This window comes from Saimiri boliviensis, chromosome X (assembly GCF_048565385.1).
Source record: "Saimiri boliviensis isolate mSaiBol1 chromosome X, mSaiBol1.pri, whole genome shotgun sequence".
Classification (NCBI taxonomy): Eukaryota; Metazoa; Chordata; class Mammalia; order Primates; family Cebidae; genus Saimiri; species Saimiri boliviensis.
This window is the reverse complement of record NC_133470.1, coordinates 61,503,163-61,518,890: the sequence shown is the minus strand read 5'-3', so window position 1 is coordinate 61,518,890 and position 15,728 is coordinate 61,503,163. Positions and strand designations below refer to the sequence as shown.

Genomic DNA, 15,728 nt, shown 5'->3' with positions numbered 1-15,728 from the left:
GGTCTGGCTATATATTTGCTGATTTAGCTGTCCTGTGACCTTGTATCTTAATGGAGTACAGATTTATGTTCTGGCTAAGTTTTCTACCTCACCCCTCATTAAACAGCTGCATTTTTTTAAACTGTAAGTGACTAGTAGGATAGTCTAGAAAAACAGCATGGTTTAGCAGAGGAACACTGAGCTGGGGGTCAAGAGAGCTGGATCCCAGGCCTGGCTCTGTGTGACCACTAACAAAGCATATCACCTCTCAGGCTTGGTTTCTCTATCTGTAGCCCATGACTAATTAATCATGAAGGTTTATCCTTTCTAGCTCTAACCTTTTAAAAAATTATATCCCAAACATTGGAGTTGTTTCTATCAGTTGGAGCTGATATTAGCACAGTGGCTTTTTAGTAGGTTATGTTGTTGTCACACCTCAACCTATTCCTCATCTTTTCCCAGTTCATCTTTTAACCAGCTCTTCTGATTTTTGCCTTAAGGTTATGACTGCCCAGCCACTGAAGGGATATTTGACTATGCAGCAGCTGTAGGAGGAGCTACGATCACAGCTGCCCAGTGCCTGATTGATGGAATGTCCAAAGTAGCAATTAACTGGTCTGGAGGGTGGCATCATGCAAAGAAGTAAGAAAATTACCTTTCTGTTTTCTGACTTTCCTTTAGTCAGTTTCTCAGCTATGTAAATTCTTATGCTTATTGTATTGACATTTATAGAGAGACATTGGTGTATGTGGCAGTTTACAAGGCATTCTGAAGAAATGCAAGTGAAACAGAAAAAAGATGACCTAATATAGTGGGAAGTACACTGTTGAAAGTCAGGACACCTGGGCTCTACACCTAGTTTTTCTGTTAACTTGGCTAACTGACTTGGATGGATTATCCTCCCTAGGCCTCAGTTTCTTCATTGGTAACATGAACAGGACAAAGGATACAACTAGACAGTCTCTAAATTCCTTTTCAGCTTTCTAAAAATTCCCCTGTCTTTAAGGGACTTACAGTCTAGAAACATTAACAAAATTAGAATAATTAGAAAACATTAATTATGGTACCAATGGAATATATGTATGAGCTGAAGAGACTTATCAATAGAAAGAAAGTAATCATGGAAGTCTTGGCAGAAGTGAATTTTAGAGCTAGTTCTTAAAAGAAGTGGCAAACAGATTTTTGAAAAGGTGGGAAATTGATGAGAATAGGTTTAAAACAAAAGGCTGAAGAATCAAGAAGGGGGCTCATCCTGCCATCTGTAAAGAAAGTAGCAACCCAGTTAGATGTCTCTCAAAGACAAAAGGCTTGTGGAAAGGCTCTTCCTAGGTGCTTCTTGGAATTACTGGAGAAGTCCTTTTGGAGTGCTTGTTTGTTTGTTTGTTTGTTGAGATGGGGTCTCACTCTGTCGTTCAGGCTGGAGTGCAGCAGCTTGATCTTAGCTCACTACAACCTTTGTCTCCTGGGTTCAAGTGATTCTACCACCTCAGCCTCCTGAGTAGCTGGGATTACAGGTACCTGCCATCATGCCCAACTAATTTTTGTATTTTTGTAGAGATGGGGTTTCACCATGTTGGCCAGGCTGGTCTTGAACTCCTGACCTGAAGTGATCCACCTGCCTCTACTCCCAAAATGCTGGGATCACAGGTGTGACCCACCATGTCCAGCCACCTTCTGGAGTTTTATGTTAACGTGTCTAACTGCAGTAGTCTGTCTGAGAAGGATTTTTGGGCCTTCTTCAGCATTTGGTACTTTGTTTGATATTTCTGTAGTACTTAATCTTCACTGAGGAAGGATTTTTTTTAAACTCTGAATTTATCAATCTTCTGTCTGAGAGAAATGAAGCCACTGTGGTAGTAACTGCCAATGCATCATTCACAAATCAATTGTTCATGCAACCAACCATGACCTTGATACTCTTAGGTGCTCTTGAGTCAAGAGAAAACAACACTTCGCTTTTCAGAATAAAATACAGCACAACTTCAGCATATGCAGGTTAAGATAGGAATAAAAATTTTTTTCCATCAAATTGACAGATTTGGGGGCCAAGGAAGTCCTTGAAAGGGTTTACTACTAGAATTTACTAGTTAGGCAACAGAGCAAAGGAAATCAATGTTTTAGTAATGAGTCTTACATGGTCTTTAAAACAGAGACAAGCTGCCTTTTGTTAGCTTTTGCTTGCTTGGCTGCTTGCTTTCTTCTTTCTTTCTTTCTTCTTTTCTTTTCTTTTTCTTTTTTTCTTTTTTTGAAATAAAGACAAGGTCTCCCTATGTTGCCCAGGCTGATCTTGAACTCCTGGGCTCAAGGGATCCTCCCTTCTCAGCCTACCAAGATGCTGTCATTACAGGCATGAGCCACCACACTCAGCCTCTTTCTTTCTTTCTTATTTTGTTTTTTAGAGACAAGGTCTCTCTCTGTCACCCAGGCTGGAGTGCCGTGGTGCAATCATAGATCACTGCAGTCTTGAAGTCCTGGGCCCAAGGGATCTTCCCACCTCAGCGTTCCAGGTAGCTAAGACTACAGGCATGTGCTACCATGCTTAGATAATTTTTTTTTTTTTTTTTTTTTTTGTAGAGATGATGTCTTGCTGTGTTGCCCAGGCTGGTCTCAAATTCCTGGCCTCACACTGTCATTCCACCTTGGCCTCCCAAAGTTCTGGCATTACAAATGAAAGCCACTGCGCCCAGCCTGCTTTTTTTTTTTTTTTTTTTTTAAAGTTCAAAATAAAGACAATGATTGCTAGGAGAATAAAATGGCCCTCTCCCCTTCCAGCTACAGGGTGAAAGGAGAAAACCGAGCTTCTCTGAATGAAGGACTTCTAGGTCCTCTTGGGCTTAGCAAGTTGAGAAGAAAAATAGTGTGGCTTCATATAAAAGACCCACTCCTATGAACCAGATCCATTTTATTATGCGTTTAAATTTACATCAGAAAGCCTGCTCAGGCCTGGGTCATTTTCCAGTGGAGTACTCTGCCTCTTAATACTGTTTTGCTGCCAAAGGAAGCACACTCTGTCTTGACCCAATCATGGCTGCTTCTGAGCTGCACACAGACATGGGGATACCCACATATATTGCCTTAACTGTTTTAAACATCTTTCAGCTGATCCTGCATAGAAACAGACAGTCCTGCAATAAATATAAATTATAGAGGGTCTCTAGAGATTGCCCCAATTTAGGTCTGAATTCCATGGTGTTCTTGGCATATCTAGAACCTCTCTGTAGATGGACTACAGCCATTTAGGCCACAAACTTACATCTAGCCAGCATTTACCTATTATAATCACAATAGTTATTTAAACTTCCCATCCCCAAATATATGTACAGATTCATACATGCCATTTATTCATTGAACAAGCATTGATGAAGCACCTACTATATGTCAAATGTATGTTTATCATCACCAATAAGCAGAGATATAGAAATTGAAGCAAGATATATTGTTTCCCCTACCAAGTTTGAAAAAAAAATTCTTTATTTCAAAATATCCAAGTGGTGGAAGGATTACAATGAAATTGACACAATCCCTTTTGAAAACTTTGGAAGTGTTAAGAATGGGAAAAAAATATTCATACTAGTTGCCCCAGTAGCAATATTCTTGGCAATCTATTCTAAGGAAATAAACCAATTCTACCTGCAAGAAATTTGCATCTTAGCAGTAAGACAGCAAATAGTTGCATTTGAAAGCTAAAAAATAATGATTTTCAGAGAATATTCTACAAAAGAAGAGTAATGAAGGACTAATACTATTAGCTATTAAGCATCCAAAACTACAATAATAAAAACAGTGGTATAAAATTAGACAGATAAGTTGTAGTATACCTACCCTGAACAAAGAGACCAGTTATATAGAATTTGTTACAAAGGATGCATTGCAAGTGAATGGGAGTTGAAAGGTCTGTTGAGTAAATGAATGGTATTGTGACAGCTTCTACCATTATACTCTCATCTACTGTAATAAACTAAAATAAATGACAGCTAGATTGAAGAGTTAAATATAAAAAAGCAAGTTTAAAAAACTAGAGTGAATGGATACTTATCAAGCTTCTAAAGGGGAAGAATTTTCTGAGCGTAGAAAGTAATTTTAAAAATCACAGAGAAAAAGATCAAATCTGACTGTATAAAATTTTAAAATCAAAATAACTTTTAAAAGGTTTTTTGGCTACTTTTAAAATAAAATCTAAACACAGTCTGAAAAAGCCTATGTGACATAAATATGACAAAGTGTAATAGGCTTGTATTATCTAACCCACTTCTACAATATAATGTATAAGAAGAAATATGAACAAAGAACATGAATAGACAATTTACAAAGGAGTTTAAGTACAATTGGAAAACATGAGAAAATGTTCATCACCACTAATCAAAGAAATGCAAGTTAAAAAAATTAGGTAAGCCTCTTTTTTAAGCCTATATTTAACATAATTGCAAAAGATGGTACTCAGTTTCCTAGTGTGCGTGGTTTGGAAGAAAGCATTTTGGTAGCCAGTATGTATTAATGCCCTTTGATCTGGTAATCTTACTTCTGGGAATGTGACCTGAAATTTTTTTTAATATGGGAAACAAACTATTTTCATGAAGGTATTTATTGGTGTTATTGATAAAATTTAAAAAATTAGCATAGCATGAATGCCTACCATTGAAGAATGGTGAATCTACTCCCTAGAATATTAGGCTATCATTTTACTTTTTTTTCCTTCTGTGCAGAAGCTTTTGGTTTTTATTTATTTATTAACTTATGAGACAGGGTCTTGCTCTGTCACCCAGGCTGGAGTGCAGTGACACAGTCTCGGCTCACTGCAACCTCCATCCCCCAAAGCTCAAGCAATCCTCCCACACAGACTCCTGAGTAGCTGGGACTACAGACACACACCACCACACCTGGCTTTTTTTGTAGAGATGGGGTTTTGCCATGTTGCCCAGGCTGGTCTTGAACTCCTGGGCTCAAGGGATCAGCCTACTTTGCCCTCCCAAAGTGCTGGGATTACAGTTGTGTACCACCATGCCCACCCAGCCTTATGCTATTATTTTAAATAATGATTATAAAGATTATAGCGGACTTCAGATAAGTATTTGATGTGTGTCAATAAAAAAGCAGGTCTTAAAAGTGTATGCGCATTGCAATCACAGCTTTGTAAAACACATATGAAGAAAAAAATACTGGTGCAAATGACAATAGTGGTTCTCTTAGAACAGGCATCCCAAAACTTTTTACACAGGGGGCCAGTTCACTGTCCCTCAGACCGTTGGAGGGCCGCCACATACTGTGCTCCTCTCACTGACCGCCAATGAAAGAGGTGCCCCTTCCTGAAGTGTGGCGGGGGGCCGGATAAATGGCCTCAGGGGGCCGCATGTGGCCCGCGGGCCATAGTTTGGGGATGCCTGTCTTAGAAACAATAATATAGTGGCAGAATTATTTTTTCTCCCAAATGTTTTTTATTTTTTTAATTTAATTTTTTACAATTTTTATTTTTTTTATTTCAATAGGTTTTTGGGGAACAGGTGGTGCTTGGTTACATGAGTAAGTTCTTTAGTGGTGATTTCTGAGATTTTGGTGCACCCATCACCCAAGCAGTGTACCCCACACCCAACGTGTAGTCTTTTATTCCTCTCTACCCCCCACCCTTTCCCCCGAGTCCCTAAAGTTTAATGTGTTGTTCTTATGCCTTTGTGTCCTCATAGCTTGTCTTCCACAAGAGTTAGGACATATGATGTTTGGTTTTCCATTCCTGAGTTACTTCACCTAGAATAATAGTCTCCAATTCCATCCGGGTTGCTGTGAATGCCATTATATCATTCCTTTTTATGGCTATGTAGTATTCCAGGGTATATATATGCCACATTTTCTTTATCCACTGGTTGATTTATGGGCATTTGGGCTGATTCCATATTTTTGCAGTTGTCAATTGTGCTGCTATAAATATGCATATACAAGTATCTTTTTCATGTAATGACTTCTTTTCCTCTGGGTAGATACCTAGTATTGGGATTGCTGGATCAAACAGTAGATCTACTTTTAGTTCTTTAAGGAGTCTCCATACTGTTTTCCATAGTGACTATACTAGTTTACATTCCCACCAGCAGTATGAAAGTGTTCCCTTTTCACTACATCCACCACAACATCTATTATTTTTTGATTTTTTTGATTATTGCCATTCTTGTCAGAATGAGGTAGTATCACATTGTAGCTTTGATTTGGATTTCCTTGATCATTAGTGATGTTGAGCATTTGTTCATATGTTTGTTGGCCAATTGTATGCCTTCTTTTGAGAATTGTCTATTCATGTCCTTAGCCCACTTTTTGATGGGATTGTTTTTTTTCTTGCTAATTTGAGTTCTTTGAAGATTCTGGATATTAGTCTTCTGTCAGATGTATAGACTGTGAAGATTTTCTCCCACTCTGTAGGTTTTTTGTTAACTCTGCTGATTATTTCTTTTGCTGTGCAGAAGCTTTGTAGCTTAATTATGTTCCATCTATTTATCTTTGTTTTTGTTGTATTTGCTTTTGGGTCTTTCGTCATGAAGTCTTTGCCTAAGCCAATGTCTATAAGGGTTTTTCCAATGTTATCTTCTAGAATTTTTATAGTTTCAGGTCTTAGATTTAAGTCTTTGATCGATCTTGAGTTGATTTTTGTATAAGGTGAGAGTTGATTTTTGTATACGGTGAGAGGTGGGAATCCAGTTTCATTCTTCTACATGTGGCTTGCCAATTATCCTGGCACCATTTGTTGAATAGGGTGTCCTTTCCCCACTTTATGTTTTTGTTTGCTTTGTCAAAGATCAGTTGGCAGTAAGTATTTGTCTTTATTTCTGGGTTCTCTATTCTGTTCCATTGGTCTATGTGCCTATTTTTATACCAGTATCATGCTGTTTTGGTGACTATGGCCTTATAGCTTCTAGTTGGGTAATGTAAGGCCTCCAGTTTTGTTCTTTTTGCTTAGTCTTAGCTTTGGCTATGTGGACTCTTTTTTGGATCCATATGAACTTTAGGATTGTCTTTTCTGTTTCTGTGAAGAATGATGGTGATGGGAATTGCATTGAATTTATAGATTGCTTTTGGCAGTATGGTCATTTTCACAATATTTATTCTACTCATCCATGAACATGGAATATGTTTTCATTTGTTTGTGTTGTGTACGATTTCTTTCAGCAATGTTTTGTAGTTTTCCTTGTAGGAGTCTGTCATGTCCTTGGTTAGGTATATTCTTAAGTATTTTATTTTTTCTGCAGCTATTGTGAAAGGGGTTGAGTTCTTAATTTGATTATCAGCTTGGTTGCTATTGGTGCATAGCACAGCTACCGATTTCTGTATGTTAATTTTGTATTCTGAAACTTTGCTGAATTCATTTACCAGTTCTAGGAGCTATTTGGATGAATCTTCAGGGTTTTCTAGGTGTACAATCAACAAACAGCAACAGTTTGACTTCCTCTTTACTGATTTAGATGTTCTTTATTTCTTTCTCTTATCTGATTGCTCTGGCTAGAAATTCCAATACTATGTTGAATAGAAGTGGTGAAAGTGGGCATCCTTGTCTTGTTCCAGTTCTCAGGGGGAATTCTTTCAGCTTTTCCCCATTCAGTATAATGTTAGCTGTGAGTTTGTTGAAGATTATTACCTTTTATTACCTTAAAGTATGTCCCTTCTATGCCAATTTTGCCCAAGGTTTTAATCATAAAGTGATGCTGAATTTTGTCAAATGCTTTTTCTGCATCTATTGAGATGATCATGTGATTTTCGTTTTTAATTCTGTTTATGTGGTAGGTCATATTTATTGACTTGTGTATGTTAAACCATCCCTGCATCTCTAATATCAAACCCAGTTCATCATGGTGAATTATATTTTGATATGCGATTGGGTTTAGTTCACTATTATCTTGCTGAAGATTTTTACGTCTATGTTCATCAGGGATTTTGGTCTGTAGTTTTATTTTTTGTTATGTCCTTCCCTGGTTTTGGTATTAGGGTGATACTGGCTTCATAGAATGATTTAGAGAGGATTCCTTCTTTCTCTGTCTTTTGGAATAGTGTCAATAGGATTGGTACCAATTCTTCTTTGAATGTCTGATAGAGTTCAGCTGTGAATTTGTCTGGTCCTGGGTACTTTTTTGTTGGCTTTTTGTTGTTGCTTTTACCATTTCAATCTCACTGCTTGTTACTGGTCTGTTCAGAGATTCTTTATCTTCCTGGCTTAATGTAGGAGAGTTGTATATTTCCAGGAATTTATCCTTCTCCTCTAAGTCTTCTAGTTTATGCACATAAAAGTGTTCCTAGTAGCCTTACATAATCTTTTGTATCTCTATGGTATCAGTTGTAATATCTCCCATTTCATTTCTAATTGAGCTTATTTGTATAGTCTCTCTTCTTTCCTTGGTTCATCATGCTAATTGTCTATCAATTTTATTTATCTTTTCAAAGAACCAACTTTTTGTTTCATTTATCTTTTGTATTTTTTATTTGTTTGTTTCAGTTTCATTTAGTTCTGCTCCAATCTTGGTAATTTCTTCTCTTCTGCTGGATTTGGGTTTGGATTGTTCTTGTTTCTCCAGTTCCATGAGGCATGCCCTTAGATTTTCTATTTGTGCCCTTTCAGATTTTTTGATGTAGGTATTTAATGCATTTTGCTAAGAGGCATTTCCTCTTAGCACTGCTTTTGCTATATCTCAGAGGTTTTGATTGGTTATTTCATTATTATCATTCTATTCAAAGACATTTTTAGTTTCTCTTGATTTCATTGTTGAACCAATGATCATTCAGGAGCAGGTTATTTAGTTTCCATGTATGTACATGGTTTTGAGGGTTCCTTTTGGAGTTTTTTCAAGTTTTATTCCACTGTGGTCTGAGAGAGTACTTGATATAATTTTGATTTTCTTAAATTTACTGAGACTTGTTTTGGTATCTATCACATGGTCTGTCTTGGAGAATAGCTCCATGTACTGATGAATAGAATGTATATTCTGCAGTTGTTGAGTAGAATGTTCTTTAAATATCTGTTAAGTCCATTTTTACTAGGGTATAGTTTAAGTCCATTGTTTCTTTGTTGACTTTCTGTGTTGATGACCTGTCTAGTCTTGTCAGTGGAGTATTAAAGTCCCCCACTATTATTGTGTTGCTGTCTATCTCATTTCTTAGGTCTAATAGTAATTGTTTTATAAATTTGGGAGCTCCAGTGTTAGGTACGTATATATTTAGAATTGTAATATTTTCTGTTGGACTAGTCCTTTTATCATTATATAATGTCCCTCTTTGTCTTTTCTAATTGCTGTTGCTTTAAAGTTTGTTTTGTCTGATATAAGAAAAGCTACTCCTGCTTGCTTTGGGTGTCCATTTGCATGGAATGTCTTTATCCACTCCTTTACCTTAAGTTTATGTAAGTCCTTATGTGTTAGGTGAGTCTCCTGAAGATAGCAGAAACTTGGTTGGTGAATTCTTATTCATTCTGCCATTCTGTATCTTTTAAGTGGAGCATTTAAGCCATTTACATTCAATGTTAGTACTGAGATTGAAGTACTGTTCTATTCATTATGCTAGTTGTTGCCTGAATATTTTGTTTTCTAAATTGTGTTATTGTTATATAGGTCCTGCGAGATTTATGCTTTAAGGAAATTCTGTTTTGGTTTATTTTAAAGATTTATTTCAAGATTTAATGCTAGTTTTAGCAATTCTTGTAGTAGTTTTGTAGTGGTGAATTCTCTCAGCATTTGTTTGTCTGGAAACGATTGTATCTTTCCTTCATTTATGAAGCTTAATTTCACTGGATATAAAATTCTTTGTTGTTAATTGCTTTGTTTAAGGAGGCTAGACGTAGGACCCCAATCCCTTTCAGCTTGTAGGGTTTCTGCTGAGAAATCTGCTGTTAATCTGATAGGTTTTCCTTTATTGGTTACCTGATGCTTTTGCCTCTCAGCTCTTAAGATTCTTTCCTTCATCTTGACTTTAGATAACCTAGTGACTATGTACCTACATGATGATCATTTTGCAATGAATTTCCCAGGTGTTCTTTGACTTCGTTGTATTTGGATGTCGAGATCTCTAGCAAGGCTGGGGAAGTTCTCCTCAATTGTTTACTCAAACATATTTTCCAAACTTTTAGATTTCTTTTTTACCTTGGGAACAGCAATTATTCTTAGATTTGGACATTTAACATAGTCCCAAACGTCTTGGAGGCTTTGTTCATTTGTTGAAATACTTTTTTCTTTGTCTTTGGCAGATTGGGTTAATTCAAAAGCCTTGTCTTTGAGCTCTGAAGTTCTTTCTTCTGCTTGTTCAATTCTATCGCTGAGACTTTCCAGTGCATTTTGCATTTCTTTAAGTGTATCCTTGATTTCCAGAAGTTGTGATTGTTTATTTATGCTCTCCATTTCACCAAAGAATTTTTCTTTCATATCCTATATTGTGTTTTTGATTTCTTTAAGTTGGACTTCACCTTTCTCTGATGGTTCCTTGACTAGCTTAATAATTGATCTTCTGAATTCTTTTTCTGGCAATTCAGGGATTTTTGTCTTGGTTTGAATCCATTGCTGGTAAGCTAGTATGATCTTTTGGAGATGTTAAAGAACTTTGTTTTGTCATAATACCAGAATTGTTTTTCTGGTTCCTTCTCATCTGGGTAGACTATGTCAGAGGGAAGATCTGGGATTCAAGGGCTGCTGTTCAGATTGTTTTGTTCCGCAGGGTGCTCCCTTGATGTGTCATTCTCTGCCTTCCCCTAGGAATGGGGCTTCCTGAGATCTGAACTGTAGTGATTGTTTTCGCTCTTCTGGGTTTAGCCATCCAGCTGAGCTACTGAGCTCTGGCCTGGTACTGGGGAGTGTCTGCAGAGTCCTGTGATATAATCTGTCTTCAGGTCTTACAGCCATGGCTACCAGAACCAGCTCCAGTGGAGGTAGCTGGAAAGTGAAGTGGATTCCGTGAGGGTCATTGGTTGTGTTTTTGTTCAGTGCACTGGTTTTGTATTGGTTGGCCTCCAGCCAGGAGGTGGCACTTTCAAGAGTGCATCAGCTGTGGTTCTATAGGAAGGATGCAAACTTGCCCTGGGGACACCTGGTTAAGTATTCAGGTTTCTCGGGCAGTGGGCAGGGTCATAGAATGCCCAAGAGATTATGACCTTTGTATTTGTCTATTGGGGCAGATATAGAAAGACCACCAGATGGAGGCAGGGGTAGGCATGTGTCTGAGCTCAGACTCTCCTTGCATGGGGCCTGCTATAGCTACTGTGGGGGGTGGGGATGTGGTTCCCAGTCCAGTGGAGTTATATTCCCAGGGAGATTATGGCTGCCTCTGCTGAGTCATACAGGCGTCTAGGGAAGTCAGATAAAGCCGGCAGTCACAGGCTTCTTCCTGTTCCCATGCAGCCTACAGTCCTAGAGGCTGGTCTCACTCCCACCATGTCCCCTCAATAGTACCCAGTCTATTTCCAGGCAGCCAGGGCTGAGACCAGGGCTGAGAACTTGCCCCAGACCACGAGCCTCCCTGTTGAGAAAGTAAGCAGACTTGCAGTTATTCAGCATCTCAGGAAGCCTGCAGCAGTGATCCAGTTCCTTTAAAGGGTCTGTGGATTTTCTTGGCTTTCCTGGTATGTTCCTCCAGTAGTTCTTGGAGTAAAAGTTCATGATGTGAGTCTCCACAGGCTGCTCTGTCCATCCGAGCAGGAGCTATAAGCTGGTTCTGCCTCCTGTCCACCATATTAATAGGCAGAATTATTGTTGATTTTTTAAAGATATTTTTCTCTAGTTTTCAAAATTTCTGTCATGATATTATATTATTTTGTAGCTAAAATTTTACCAAGGTAAAAAGAGACCCCCCCCAAAATGACAGCAAATATAACAAAGGGTTAAAATCTCTAACTGTTCTAATTGATTATTTTAAACACTGATGCTCAGATATATGAACAAAAAAAAAATACAGAAAGGCAATTCACAAAAGAGGAAACAAATATTAAACAAGCATGAAAAAATATTTAGCATCACTAATAAGTAAAGGAATTGAAATATACAGTTAGCCCTTGAACAACACAGATGTGAACTGTGGGGATTCATTTAAATGCAGATTTTTTTCTATAAATATAGTCAGCCCTCCATATCAGTGGGTTCTGCATCTGCAACCAAACACAGATAGGAAATACAGTAGTTACCAAATGCGAAACCTGCACATACAGAGGGCTGACTTTCATCATCTGCGGGTTCCATGGCACTGACTGTGGGACTTGAGTATGCATGGATTTTGGTATCTGCTGGGGTCCTGGAACCAATTCCCAATAGATATGAATGGATTGTATATATATATATCTTTCCCTACTACCAAATATGAGCCAAAGAAAGGAAGATCTTTAACTGATAACATCTATTACTCTTGGTAATCTATTCTAAGGGAGTAAACCGATCCAAAATACGGTAAAGATGTATTTGTGAAGATGGTACTTTCTCTCTTACTTACAGTAGCCAAAAAAGGGGCAGGAGGGAGACCTAAATATTCAACAGCAGTGGGTTAGGTAGTATACCACAGCATATCCACTTGAAGGAATATTATAAAACCATTAAAAATGGTGGCTCATACAACTGCATAAATAGAAAAAGAAGTGCCTATCTTATTATGTTGATTTTGTTTTTAAAGGGCAGTTGACTAAACCTCATATATTCACTCAGATTAGAGTCCTGTAAAAATATATATACACGTGAAAAAGATCTTAGAAGGAAACATAACAAAATGTTAACAGTGGCTTTGTGACAATGGTAATATTGGCTATGTGAGATGTGTGTGTGTGTGTGTGTGTGTGTGTGTGTGTGTTTTCCTGCAACAAGGATATCACTCTGTCACCTAGGTGGGAGTGCAGTGGTGCAATCATAGCTTACTGCAGACTCAGCCTTCTAGGCTCAAGTGATACTCTCACTTCTGCCATGTAGCTGGGATCACAGCACCTGGCTAATTTTGTTTTTTTTTTTTTTTTTAGACGAAGTTTTGCTCTTGTTGCCCAGGCTGAGTGCAATGGCACAATCTTGGCTCACTGCATCCTCCATCTCCCTGGTTCAAGTGATTCTCCTGCCTCAGCCTCCCAAGTACCTGGGATTACAGATGCATACCACCACACCTGGCTAATTTTTGTACTTTTAGTAGAGACGGGGTCTTACCATGTTGGCCAGGCTGGTCTCAAACTCCTGACCTCAGGTGATCCGCTTGCCTTGGGCTCCCAAGGTGCTGGGATTACAAGCATGAGCCACTGCATCTGGCCCATCTTGCTAAATTAAAAAAAAAAAAAATTTGTAAAGGAGGAGTTCATGTCCTTTGCTGGGACATGGATGAATCTGGAAACCTTCATTCTCAGCAAACTGACACAAGAACAGCAAACCAAATACTGCATGTTCTCACTCATAAGTGGGTGTTGAATAATGAGAACACATGGGCACAGGGAGGGGAATATCACACACTGGGGTCTGTTGGGGAGTGGGGGGCTAGGGGACCCATAGCAGAGGGTGGGGTGGTAGGGGAGGGATAACGTTAGGAGAAATACCTAATGTAGATGACAGGGGGATGGAGGCAGCAAACCACCAGGGCATGAGTACACCTATGTAACAATCCTGTAAGATCTGCACATGTACCCCAGAATCTAAAGTATAATTTTAAAAAAAAATTTTTTTAATAGAGATAGGGTCGCCTTATGTTGCCTAGGCTGGTCTTGAACTCCTGGCCTCAGGTGATCCTCCCACCTCAGATTCCCAGAGTGCTAGGATTACAGGTGTTAGCTAGAATATCCAGCCCTATATTTTCATATGTACACACTTACATAATATACCCACGTTTTTTCTGTTTCCCATATTTTCTCTAATGTGATTATATTGCTTTTATAAATAAAACTTTTTTTTTGAGACAAAGTTTCACTCTTGTTGCCCAGGCTGGAGTGCAATGGGATGACCTCAACTCGCTGCAACCTCTGCCTCCCAGTTTCAAGCGATTCTCCTACCTCAGCCTCCTTAGTAGCTGGGATTACAGGCATGTGCCACCACACCCAGCTAATTTTGTGTTTTTAGTAAAGACAGGGTTTCTCCATGTTGATCAGTCCGGTCTCGAACTCCTGACCTCAGGTGATCCATTTGCCTCGGCTTCCCAAAGTACTGGGATTACAGGCATGAGGCACCGAGCCCAGCCATTAATAAAATTTTTACAAAAAAAAAAAAAAAAAAAAAAAACTGCTGGAAACAAGGCAGGAAGTAGTTATAATGCAGTGTGGTCAGAGTGCTAGCATTACATACAAGGTAGTGTGGTGTCCAGAAGAAGGACTAGGAGTTGGTTTTTCCCTTGGTGAGATAGAAAATTCCAAGCAGAGGGAATAATGTTAAGTCTGGCAACAAGAAAGTACAGAACATTTGGAGAACCACAAGTAGTGAAATATGGCCAGAGTCTGAGGGCAAATAGAACAAGATCAGATTATAAAGGTTTTATAAGCCATCCTGAGGAACTGAAGTTTTTTCTGGGGTTGGTGGGAATTTACTAAATAATTTTAGGGAGGATTGAAAATGTACTGGTTGGATTGGAGGGAACTGAGACTGGAGGCAGAGGAGGCTTTCATAATCAGTTAATTAACAAACATCTATTAAACTCCCTCTGTATGCAGGCACTGAGGAAACAAAGAGGTATACAGGAGGTTCTTATTACTCGAGGGCAGTTGGTACTACACAAAAGGCCATTAGTGAATTTATTTTAGAAGGAGAACAAAATTTTAGAGTAATAGTGGAAGAAGTAGGGTTTGATTAGGATGCTAGCTTGAATAACTAAAAACTATTAAAATATACATATTTTTTTCTCATTTAATAAAAATGAGAGCTAGATATAACAATGCACTAAATCTTAAAAGAAACAAAAAATGTATGAATAATTCATGGCTTTTGTTTTGGGCCTAATTTTTCAAACAAAATTGCATGATATTTCAAGATGGTATGTTTCACTTCCTTTGAGATATTTGTAGCATGATCTTTTAGAGGGCTGATTTTGCCAAAATATTTAAAGACTTCATTAGTGTTCCCAAAGGCATTTTCTTAATCACTTGGTATTCAAGTCATTTTGTTTTGAACCGCTTTTAAAATCATTATTTATACGTATTTTTCTCCTCTTCAATTGTAGACTGGTGTACCAGATCCTTACCAGTTTTGTGTGTGCATGCTGAATTCATGATATCCAGCATGTTTTTATAAGATTTATAATTTTATTTTCTAACAGATTTGCATTGAATTGCTAGCTAATGTACCTGACAATCCATGAGAGTCAAAATGATTGACCAGGTGGATAGGGTTAGACTCTAGTATTTGAAGGAGAGGGTTCTTTGAGCTGGAACTGATATAAGTGGTCAGTTCATTAGCAGACACTTTTGAATTATGAAAACTCTTTTATCCTCAGAAAACCTCAAAGCCTGAGTACTGCTGGGGCTAAGATAATAAATTCTCAGTAATAAGATCTGCCTATTTCAGCAAAGGTGTAGTGCAGTGTTTTTCAAACCAAGGACTGCAATTTGTTAATGAGCATTCTATCAGTTTAGTAGGCTACAACCAGCTTTCTTTCATATCAAGGTGGGATTCATGAAACTTGTTCTGGGGTGTGTGTGTGTGTGTGTGTGTGTGTGTGTGTGTGTGTGTGTGTTAGGTCACAGTGTAAAATGTCAAGTCACTGTAAAGTAGAATGACTGTGAACTTTGAAGTAAGACCTGGATGTAAATTCAGGCTCCACCTCTTACTAGTTATGTGTATAATCTTAGGGTTATTCTAGGA

General features: G+C 38.2%; 1 protein-coding gene across 6 annotated transcripts in view; it reads left to right on the top strand.

The window, feature by feature from the left end:
• The window catches only part of HDAC8 (histone deacetylase 8), a 255,073-nt gene that overhangs the window by 4,970 nt on the left and 234,375 nt on the right, over window positions 1-15,728 (top strand). For all 6 annotated transcript variants that reach the window (XM_010332388.3, XM_010332389.3, XM_010332391.3 and 3 more), the window contains one exon: window positions 480-621. In XM_010332388.3, the coding sequence (XP_010330690.2) occupies window positions 480-621 (142 nt within the window). The remainder of the gene's footprint in view (window positions 1-479; window positions 622-15,728) is intronic.